Source organism: Pteropus vampyrus, unplaced genomic scaffold (assembly GCF_000151845.1).
Source record: "Pteropus vampyrus isolate Shadow unplaced genomic scaffold, Pvam_2.0 Scaffold81, whole genome shotgun sequence".
NCBI classification, from domain to species: Eukaryota; Metazoa; Chordata; class Mammalia; order Chiroptera; family Pteropodidae; genus Pteropus; species Pteropus vampyrus.
Genome location: NW_011888862.1, coordinates 4,450,129 through 4,461,106, shown reverse-complemented (window position 1 = coordinate 4,461,106; position 10,978 = coordinate 4,450,129). Strand labels below are relative to the sequence as shown.

Here is a 10,978-nt window from a genome sequence, read left to right as displayed (position 1 = left end):
AGAACATCTGTAACCCAACTTCAGTCAAGAATGCTGACTCAAAGGGTGAAGAAATCAAAGTCCAGTTTCACAGTTAACATGTCTGTGGTCACATTTCAGGACTGTAACATTCCCTTCCCCTTTAGCTCTCCTCTCCTTACTATTTCTCCCTTAAAAAAAAATGCGGGAAGGAGAGGGAACTAGTGTTACTGTTGAGTAAAGTGGTGCTTGGAAAAGAATGCTGTAGAGACTGGACTGTAGGGTACTTCGGCTTTGCCCCAAATTCTTGGTCAGCTGGACAGTTTGATGCTCAAGGATTTTCCACAATGCTTTATGGTTGACAGAAGGCCCTCTCTAACTCTTACCCCATACAGAGTCATTGGCATTTTGCCTAAGAGTTCCTTGTTTTCCCTTTGTGTATATGTCAAAATATGATTACAAGGTTTTAATCCTTACCATGATACCTTTGGCATTGAGGATGGAAGCTAATCTTTCCCACTTCTTATCAGAATTCTTTAACATTATCAAGAATTCAGAAATCAGAGCGCTTTAGGTTGAGGACAGAAAACTTATTTTGTTGAAGAGCATCAGCCTATTCTAAACAGTGAGAGTTGGGAGTTTGCTTTAAATGATGTGGTAAATCTACTTTTAAATTCTTGAAAGCCTTACGATCTCCAAGGGAAAGAGAAAGGTACTGTTCTCCATGCAGGGGCTAAGGGATGTGGCAGTGAGTTTCTTGAGTGTGCGTGTGTGAAGGTGTAAGTGGCAGAGAGAATGGGTCTGTGCTAATTGGTTTTCTTTCCAGTGCAAAGCCCAGCAGATCATGAGAGCAGGGAAATGGTGGAAGATAAGGAGATTGGGAAGCCCTGTGGGAGATGTACTTGATGATGACAAGAATACATTATGGAGTAGATCTTCCTCTGTTAGTTGGGGGTCCTGAGTTAAGTTTTCTCCACTGAGCCTCTTCCTTATGATTGGCAGGAGGAGAACCTACCTGAAATAGACCCAAGTGTATATGCAGACTTAATCATGATAAAGATTATCATCAACTGAGGCAAAGGGAATACTAAGTCAGCTGGGACAACTGGTTAACCATTCAGAAAACAAACAAACAAAAAAACCAGAACATTTATCTCATGATCTCACAAGTAATAGTAAAATAAAATCAACATAGATCAATTAAATGTTAAAAATGTGGAACTGGAAAGATATAGGCAAATATTTAATATCTGTGGATGGAGAAAGACTTTCTGAGTTTAAAAGCATTGGAAGGAAAAGATTGATAGATCTAACCCATGTCAGAAATGCCATAAATGAAATTAAAGGCCAAATACGAACTGGGAGATTTTTACAACAAATATTATTAAAGGCTAACAGCCTTAATTTATTTAAAAAAACACATCTCATAGAAATTGATACGAGAAGCACCAAACCCGTCGGCCCCTACCCCTTAATTCTCTGCTCTCTGAGTCATACTCGTTTCCCTTCCACTCTTCTCTATCTCAGTGAGTGAATGGCGCCATCACTCACTGCTCAGAGTGGAAACAGTAGCTACACAGTAGCTCAAGACATCTTTTTAAGATAAAAAATGGATCAGTGTGTTCCCATTGTACTTTAAAGAAATCCCAAACACCTTACTCTGGCCTCCACCTGACTGAGTCTTCGCTAATTCTCCAAACTCATCTCGTGCCATTCTGTCCAGCAACTTTGTGTCTGCATATTGCTCTCTCCTGGGTTTCTGAATCCTCCAAGCTCTTTACTGCCTCCAGGCCTTTGCACGTGCTGCGCTCCTTTCTCTGCCTAGAAACCTCTTACTCCAATTCTTCTCATTCAAGGCCATCTATCCCCCCATTTTATTTTCTCTCTGTACCCTATTTATTTCTTTTACAGCCTGTATAATTTTATATTTAATTTCTTAAATTATTTTTCTCACTAGAAAGTAAACTCCACAAACACTGAGCAGATCTATTATTCATCAATATACATATCCAATGACTAGCACACTGTAGGCTTCCAGTATTTCTCAAATGAGGGAGCGAATTAATTAATTATTTTTATATTAATAACGTTTAAGAGTATTTGGTAAATAAAAATAATATCACGCAAGCCAATAAACTAAAAGAGTAAGGTGATATCAATTTCTGCTTCTTAAATTAGCTAAGATTTAAAAACTTAGATGTTCAACATTTTGATGTGACGGTTACTTTTTATACGTAGTTATCCAGTGATTTGAAAAAAACAATTTGGATGAAAGCAAGTCAGTATAACAATTGACAAAAATGATTTTTTTGTTTAAAAACAAATACTACTAGATGATGGTCATTCAAACATTGGTATTCATAGACTTTTTTAGGTTAAGCTCTTTTCCATATTTTTTTTTGTCTATTTTTTTCAGATTTTCAAGTTTTTTCCTTTTCCTTTACTTTTTTTTCTAGCAGTTAATCCTTCCCTTCTTTGTTCATGGCAGGGATATATTGGGAACACAATTTAAATGTGCACCCATAGGGGATTTGTTAGAACGTGTTAACTCTCTAACAATAGGGGATTAGATGGGGGGAAAACAATATAGAGCACATAATGAGTTGAAAAACTGCCCCGCGGCATAGCAAAATAACCAAGACTAGAAAAGCCAATGACTAGCAGGAGACACGTTCAGCAGAATTGCTGTTCAATCACATAATCGTGTTGACCACTTTGCTTTTGGCTATATTGCATTTAGCCATAAACCTACGGATATAGCAAGAGCCCTTAAAATGTCTAAACTTTTAGACCAAAATTTCGCTGTGAAGGAAAAAAAATAGAAATGTGGTCAAAGATTTATGTGCAAATATATTCATCAAAAGTTAACTATGATGCAGAAGAAAACAATAAAACAATGTTCGACATTGGGGGGTGGTCCAAGATGAGGGTGAGGGTCCAGGAATAGGTAGAAACACTGTTTCTTTCTCTTACATATCGAGGATTCATACTGGTTAATACAATTACTTAGAATAATTTGCTTAAGATTGAGAATTTGAGTGCCATTTCCTGAAAAATCACTCAATCATAAAAAGGTTCTTTCGAATAGTTCCCCAAAAGAAATGAGAAAGCATTTATTGCAGCCCTGACGTATGACAGATTGCTGCACTTGCTTTTAGAGAAGGCCAGCATGGTAGCAAAATTAGCAGCATTCAGGGATAAATGGTGGCAATTAACTGAGAAAGGAGCAGTGGCAAAATGAAAGATATTTCCTTTGCCACGCTCACACATAGCAAGCAACGTAGCATGCTCTGGGAGAATGTTGTAAACCACATGGCTTCCATGTGGAAGTGATTTCATCTCCTAATTAAGATCACATTACGAATAAAAACAGGAAGGAAGCCAGCTCGACAAGGGTATCATACCAAAAGCCAGGGTAAGCGGGAAGCCTTTGAAGGACATAAGATGAAGGTAGTTGGCGTTCGGAAGGAAGTGGTTTCGTAGACCCTGTTTAGTCTTGGTTATTTTATGGTCATTATCGGAGTGGTGTCTTAGGCTCATTAAGTGTTTAATTCTGACTATTTATAGAGAAAGAGAGACAAGGCTTGTCTGCATTTGGTAGTACTGCTGCCGTAATTTAGCCACAATTTACCCTTAACCTCTTATGAAGATTTACGTTCCTGACCTTCTAGAAGCTTTGCCTACTTGATACTTGAATTGTAAGATTTTAAGCCATTAGGCTTTTGAAATATAAACTAAAACCTTTAAAGATAAGTTTTCTAAATACTTTCAACAGATAACTGTGAAATTACAAGAAAGACAAAAGAAGAATAGCTTTGGATTTTAATAGTTGTGCAGGCACCATTAATTAAGAACAAAACAGAAAAGGAAAAAGGAAATAATTTCACTGGTGGTCTGTCATGTCATGCTGAAACAGATCTGAAGAGGAATGTTTTATGTTAGGTTGCCATTGACCAATTTATTTTAATCCTGCGAAAATAGATACATCGATAGCTAAATTTTAACCAAAACAGAACGATTTGTTTAACTGAAGCTCATTCCATTTTGAAAGTCTGTTAATAGTTTAATATTATGCATAAAAATAAACAAAACAGAACACAGGAAAGGCTATGCCTAATAGCGATATTTCTTTATGGTTGTAATAGAAAAATTAAATCCAGGTTTGCTCGAAGTGTATTTGAGGCTGGCGTTATCATTCTTGAATTAAGTGAATATAATTTACATTTGCTTTTTCAACAGATTTACCATGGAAGATCAAAATTAAATAAAAAGCCTACTTGATTTTTCAAAACCTGTGTGTACACACACTCATGAGAGCAGCTTCCAAATTGAGTTTTATTATATTATATTAATTGAAATTTAATTTATTATATTAATCGAAATAGAATAATATACATTTAGGTTTAGGGTAGTTGATTATTCAAGACATGCGTTATATTGAAACCTTCAGTGATCTAATTTTCAATACCAAAAGTTGTTAGAATCAGAATTCTGTTTTAGGCTATATAGATGTGAAAAGCACCTTCAAAATGAATTAAAAAAAATTTTTTTAGCCTTCTTCATGCTATAAAGAATTAGGATATATTTGTGGCTTTATGATGTTATAATGTCTCTCATTGGTTTCAGTTTAAAATTTTATAAATGAATACATAAGTACAGAATTCTGTGGGAGTTTGTGCGCATGAATACGTGTATCTGTATAGTTACAGTGTTGAAGAGATAGATTACTATTCTTTGGACAGTATGGATTAGGTTGAGAAGCTAGAGGCAGGAAGAAAAGAAAAAGAGGAGTGGGCAGGATCTATGACTTGAGTTTGAGGCCAAAAATAGAGTGAGTTGATCAGGGGCTTCTCACTCACTCCCCACAGCTCTAGTTGCCCTCTCTTGCCCAGACGCACCTCACTTTTCTAAAGGTCTAGTCTGAGAAATCAGAAGAGAATTTGAAAAATGAAAACGTGGAGAAAAACGTTAATTTTCTAACTTAGAATTTCAGAATGAGAAATAGGCTTCAACTTCAGTGAGTCCTAAACAGGATTTTCAGATGAGCGAACTAAGCCCAGAAGAAGATAAGTGCTTTGCTAGTCAGCAGGAAAGGCAATCCTAGCATCAAAGACTCCTGGTTTCCAATTCAAGATTATTTTTATGACTACATTCTGAGAGAATTCTGGTAAAAATTAAACCGAGAGCCTCTTTGTGATTGATCTCTTCACTGTAAGCAGGGATGCTGCATCTGCTTCTGAGGCAGAGGTTAAGAAAGACACTCAAACCAAACAGGGATTCTTCTTCTGGAAGAGAGCAAAATATTGCCTGGATAGAGGAGTCATCTGATATTATGTGATGTTTACCCTTGACCTTTTTAGAGGTAATTTTAGAAGTCTTCATCAGCCAGAACCAGATTCTTTCCATATGGTGCCTTACACACCTAGTGATCCTAGAAAATCAGCTCCTGCATCTCGCTGGTGCTGCCCTTGTGTGATGTATGTTTCAAGCTCTTCAGATTAATTTCGAATCTTTGGCCTCAGGCTGCACTTGATGCCATAGGTTTTTCTGGTTTCATTTATGTGTGCACAGGGAATTTGCTTTTCTTTGAAGCTATATTGCTGTAGCTTGACCTTCTAAGCCATGTAAAACCACCTACCAAACCATTTAAAGCCCACAACATTCATAGGAAAGGGGAAAATCTTTTGAAAGCATTACTTACAATTCTCTATGCCAAAATTTAATGGATAGACGTATACTTTGATCATATCAAATCACCCATCCTGAAAAGAGGCGTTTTGCTTCATGTAGGTAAAGATGAATACCCTATGTATACTGTAAATAAATTTATTATTATACATAGGATTTTCCATTAGGAAACGTCATTCAATAAATATTTATCGAACACCTACAATGTGACAGGCACTGTGGGTTGGCCTGAGTGAAAAAGACAGAAATGTCCATGTCCTCCTGGAGTTTACATAATTATTCTCTGCAAAACTTTGCCTTTGTCAAGGCCATAGTAAGTAATTCTGGGCTCTGGATTCACTTTTCGTCTATTTACACACGCATGTTTTTAATGAATGTTTTAAAGTGCTTGTTTTTAAGCTTTTAATTAAACTATAACATATATACAGAAAAGTATACAAATCAAGTATGTAGCTCAGAGAATTTTCATCAAGTGTACACATCCATAAAACCGGAAGCCAGGTCAAGAAACAGAACATCGTCAGGCCCCAGAAGCCCCCTTTTGAACACCTCCACTTTTCTGACTTCTGATACCGTAGATTAGTTTGGCTTTGTTTTGAACTTTGTAGAAATGGAATCAGTGGTATATGATCTTCTGTGTCCGCCTTCATTTGCTCAACATTAAGCTGTGAAATTCATACTTCATTTACTGTTGGTTCATTCATTCTCCTTGCTGTGTAGTATTCCGTTATATAGCTATATTATAATTCATCAGTTCTGTCATTAAAGACGTTTGGACTATTTCCAGGTTTTGTCTGTTGCTGACAATGTCACTATCAAGATTTCGTGTATATGTCTTTAGGCGAATGTTTCTGTTGGGAATACATTTATGAGTTAGAATGCTGTGTCACAGATTATGTACATATTTGTCTGTACTACATACTGTCAAGCGTTTATACCAAGTTATAGTCCCACCGGCAGTGTATGAAAGTTCCAGTTACTCCACACCCTTGCCAAATTTATTGTTTATTATGTGCTGTTTCATTTTTGTGTGTATTTTAATCTTAAAAAGTAGAACAGAACCACTGGGACTTCGTGATAAACACTGAGGCATCATCGAGTTTATAGCAACAGTGATAATCCCTTGGCTTTTGGTGTATGCTAGTGATTCAGAATGGTCTCGTATTGAATTACGAATTCTGCTTAACCGTTGACAGAATCAAAGCCACTGTGTACAATGGAAAATCCTGCAACAGTTTGCCTTTTCTACATGTGAAGTCATGGCCTTTTCAAGCCAGCAGTGGTAAACCACCTTTTTTTTTTTTTTTTCAAAAGGACCAAGTTAGAACAAATAATATTTATGGGCCACTTTTGTTGAATTTCAGAATGGACATAACTTTATTGAGACCTGGGGAAGAAACATACATTTGGATGTGAGCTAACCTACTGTATCAAGTAGAAGACTGGAAAGGAGGAAGTTGGAACAACGAATAACCAGTAAACTATTAACATGGGACCGTGTTTGAGAAATGACTGTAGGGAGGTAGCTGTCATCCTGAAATCAGCTTATCGAGCATATTGTAAAGCTAGAGGGCTAACTTTTAGACCAAGACCCTTAAGAAGGGGGCTGCACTGGCAGCCCATCCACCCTCACCCCCATTTTAACAGCACTTCTCCAGGAGAAATTGTAAACGTAATGGATCCAGGCACAGAGCCCATCACAGGAGGGCTCAGCTTCAGTAAAGAAGGACCTTATTCTTGGAAAGATGCTGATGGTTTCCTTTTTCTTTTCAGTCCAAGATTTTTACTCGCACACCAACCATATATTTGGACTTCAAATTGGACCAAGGAGCAAAGCATTCCCAGCCTGTTCCTAAAGGTATGATGGGTTCTGGGATTTAGCGATCATTTCAGGAAAAAAAAAAAAAAGAAAAGAAGAGGTCGCTTTCTCTGGAATATGCTGGTTTCTGAACCTCAGCACAAAGTTCTGTGAACTTAGTTTATGTTTAATTGTGGTTAAATTAGCAGATAGTTCTGGGACCTTTCAAGTTACGAAAATTAGGATGAATTTATAGAGTGTTTGGGCCAGACCGTCTGGGCCACCCTGCTCATTTTACAGGTGTGAACACGTAAAATGATAAGGCGGGACTTTTACCCACGTCTCCCGACTTTTTGGTCACTAATGACTCCCAGTGATCCTGGAGGCAGAGTCCTACCTCGTTACTTATAAACAAGTGCATCCTTGATTGCGATACATGCAACTCGAGAAAGGTAATGCTATGGAAGACTTACCGTTAATATTTAAATACAAAGAATAATTTTAAAACTCCCACACATTTAAGGCCAATTTTATTTTTTTAAAAAATGGTTACACTTGAGGTTATTAGTCATCAATCTCAGACCCATTATTTTTTTTCTTTGGATTTTTCATTCTGGCTATTTTTAAGTACAGAAATTTTTTTTTTATTCACTTAAACGTATGCATACCCTTATACATAATTCTTATAACAATAAGTGTGGCAATACACGTGCTTTAACTTTTTTCTTTTACTTTTGTGTTTGTGGCCCGCCAATCCATTTTCATCCCTTCTCCGCCCATAGCGGTACCTTCTCTAAATATCTCGGATCTAAGAGAAATCTCGGATGTATTCTTGAATTAGATCTTGCTGTGTTTTTCTCCACACTTACTTTTCTACACTGACATATGCGTATGTAAATATGCACACATACGGGTTATTTTGTTGTCGTTTTACTAAAATGGAATCACAAGTACAGTTTTTGCATCTTGCTTTTTTTGACCAAACTATAGCTCAGGGTCTACTCGTGTGGCTCTCTCTAATGGCGGTGTTCCATGCCATGGGTTGACTGGAGTGCATTTAGCTATTTCCTATCAGTGGCCATTCTTTTTGTCCCTGTACTTGTCTCTGCAACTGGTCTGCAGTACACATACTTGTACATATGTCTTTCGTAGTGGACTATTTTTTTATTTTTTGTTTATTTTTATTTTTTAGGCGAGGCAACCCTTGGTTGACCTCACAGATTGCAAGGACCTGTCAGCTTATAATCCCTTATCATTATTATTTTTTTACACTACAGCACCTGGTCTTCGTAGGTGGTCTCCCATCCAAGTACTAACCAGGCCCGACCCTGTTTAGCTTCCGAGATCAGACAGGCTCGGGCTTGTTCAGGTTGGCATGGCTGTAGACTAGTGGACTTACTTTGATACAATGGGTTTCCAGGGATGGTCACAAGGTATATGCACGTTTAATTTTGAAAGGTATTGTCAGGTTGCAGTCCAAAAAGGCAGGCACACTTTCCATCAGCAGCGTATGAAAATACCAGTTTTTCCGTGACCTCACCAACACGAAGTGTGCGGTTCATGTTAATTTTTGCTCTATACTCAGCCACTACTCTATATTGCCTCATGAGAGAATGTGTATCTATCGCTTTTCAAAGCCGTACTTCTATATTATTTCATCGATGTGAATTTTAAACCTGAGATTTGTTTCCAAAAACATTTTTGGAGGGACACGAAAGCAAGTAACTTAGAAATGCATGTTTATTGTTCCGTCACTGTAAACCCACTTTAGACAAGTCATTTATAAACCCAGCTGTGAAGCAGAAGAACCTGTCTTTTCTAAGACATTACTTTCAATTGTAGTTTTTGCTCTCTCCCTATCTCTTCCCTTCCCTCCCTCCCCCTCCTTCCCCCAGACACAACACAGACGCACGCGCATGCGCACGCGCGCGCGCACACACACACACACACGCACACACACTCATTCATGCTCTCATTGCATTAGGTGACACATCCAAAGTTCGAGATTTCTCTGTCCAGTATCAGACAAACGGTTAATTCAGATATTATAAAGCACGTATTATTTACACACTTGATAGCTCCAGCTGCCTGTAATCAGACATATTGGCTGGTAAAATTATGCCATATAAATTTTATTATCAAGTCATTCAAGTCAAGGTCACCCTTTGTCTTTTTTTTAAACCACCTTTCCAGGTCAAATTCCATGATAAAATCCAAGGACTATCTAAATTAATTTTATTTGGGTGCTTTACTGCATCAAACATTCTTTGAAATATGTGGGCCACTGACTGGGTTCTAGACTTGTTTTGTTTATAATTTTTTTGATTGTTTTGTTACTCATGGTAAATGGATTTGACACGGATATCTGGGTTATGTTTGGCTTTTGGCATAAGCTTTACAATATCACTGATTTAATGTTGACTTTATTGTATCATTACCAAACGAATGGGATAGAAATAGAGGCATACACTGCCGCCGTCCCATCTCTGACACTAGGAAAATGCATATTTCCCAAGGGACGTCCAGTTGCGAATGGAAACATTTCTGATGAATCAGACTAGATTTTATCTGAATTCCTTCCCATAAATAGTATTGGAATCGATTTTTACCATCTCTTTATTTCCTTCGGGCGAGGCACGTTTCTGTGGAGTTGTGCTAATCTTGCAGAAAACAGATGTTTCATGCAGTGATGATTTGGAAGGCAGTTAATATCAGGAATGGAGCTGCACGGTGCTTCACTTACAAAGAATCCAATTTGTCAAGTCTCTGACAGCACTAGATTCTTTTCACATTGGCCACACGTTTTTCGTGTTAGTTCTTGGCTAAAATAAGATTAAGTAGTTGTTTTCTTTCTCTTTTTTTTGCAGTCACTTTTACCATCTCTTGCAAAGCTATCTGATTTTCCAGGCTGTAAACCGATAATACAGATAACACTGTTTGTTATCATCCATTGAGAAGGACATAAATCTGTATTTCTAGGAACATGTCAACCTTTTCCAAGAAACTTGTGCCTCCTGGTCCTCATGTCCCCTTTGTCTTCTGACTGACTACATCAAAAATTGGCCCTCGACAGCCACTCTGTTTGTTTTCCCCATCTTCCTTCACAGCCCTTCTGCTACTAGGTATTTAAAAACATCATCTGGAATCTTTAAAATGGAGGATTGTTATGGTATGGAAAAAATTATGTCAGCCTTTTTTGCATCCCTCAACTTTAAAGTATATGTACATCAATTAATGTACATATAGTACGTTAGTGGCTTAGAAAACATATAGCCTACCCCTTACTGATTAGCAGACTGATGGCCCTGCCAAGATGTCACCCACTCATCCCCGGAACCTCACGTGGTAAAGGGGGTGTTGCAGATGTGACTAAATGAAGGATCTTCAGATGGGGAGATTATCCTCCATAATCTAGGTGGGCCCAATGTAAACAGAAGGACCTGTATAAATGAAAGAGGGAGACAGACAAGAGTCAGAGTAAGAGAGAGAGATGTGGCAGTGGAAGCAGAGGTCAGAGCGATACAACTGCTGGTT

General features: G+C 37.8%; 1 protein-coding gene and 1 pseudogene across 1 annotated transcript in view; one reads left to right on the top strand and one right to left on the bottom strand.

The window, feature by feature from the left end:
• PIR (pirin) overlaps positions 1-10,978 on the top strand; it is an 89,327-nt gene that overhangs the window by 51,241 nt on the left and 27,108 nt on the right. Inside the window, exon 8 of the mRNA XM_023532347.1 lies at positions 7,420-7,504. Within this exon, the coding sequence (XP_023388115.1) occupies positions 7,420-7,504 (85 nt within the window). The remainder of the gene's footprint in view (positions 1-7,419; positions 7,505-10,978) is intronic.
• Positions 8,713-8,831, bottom strand: LOC111741701 (annotated as a pseudogene).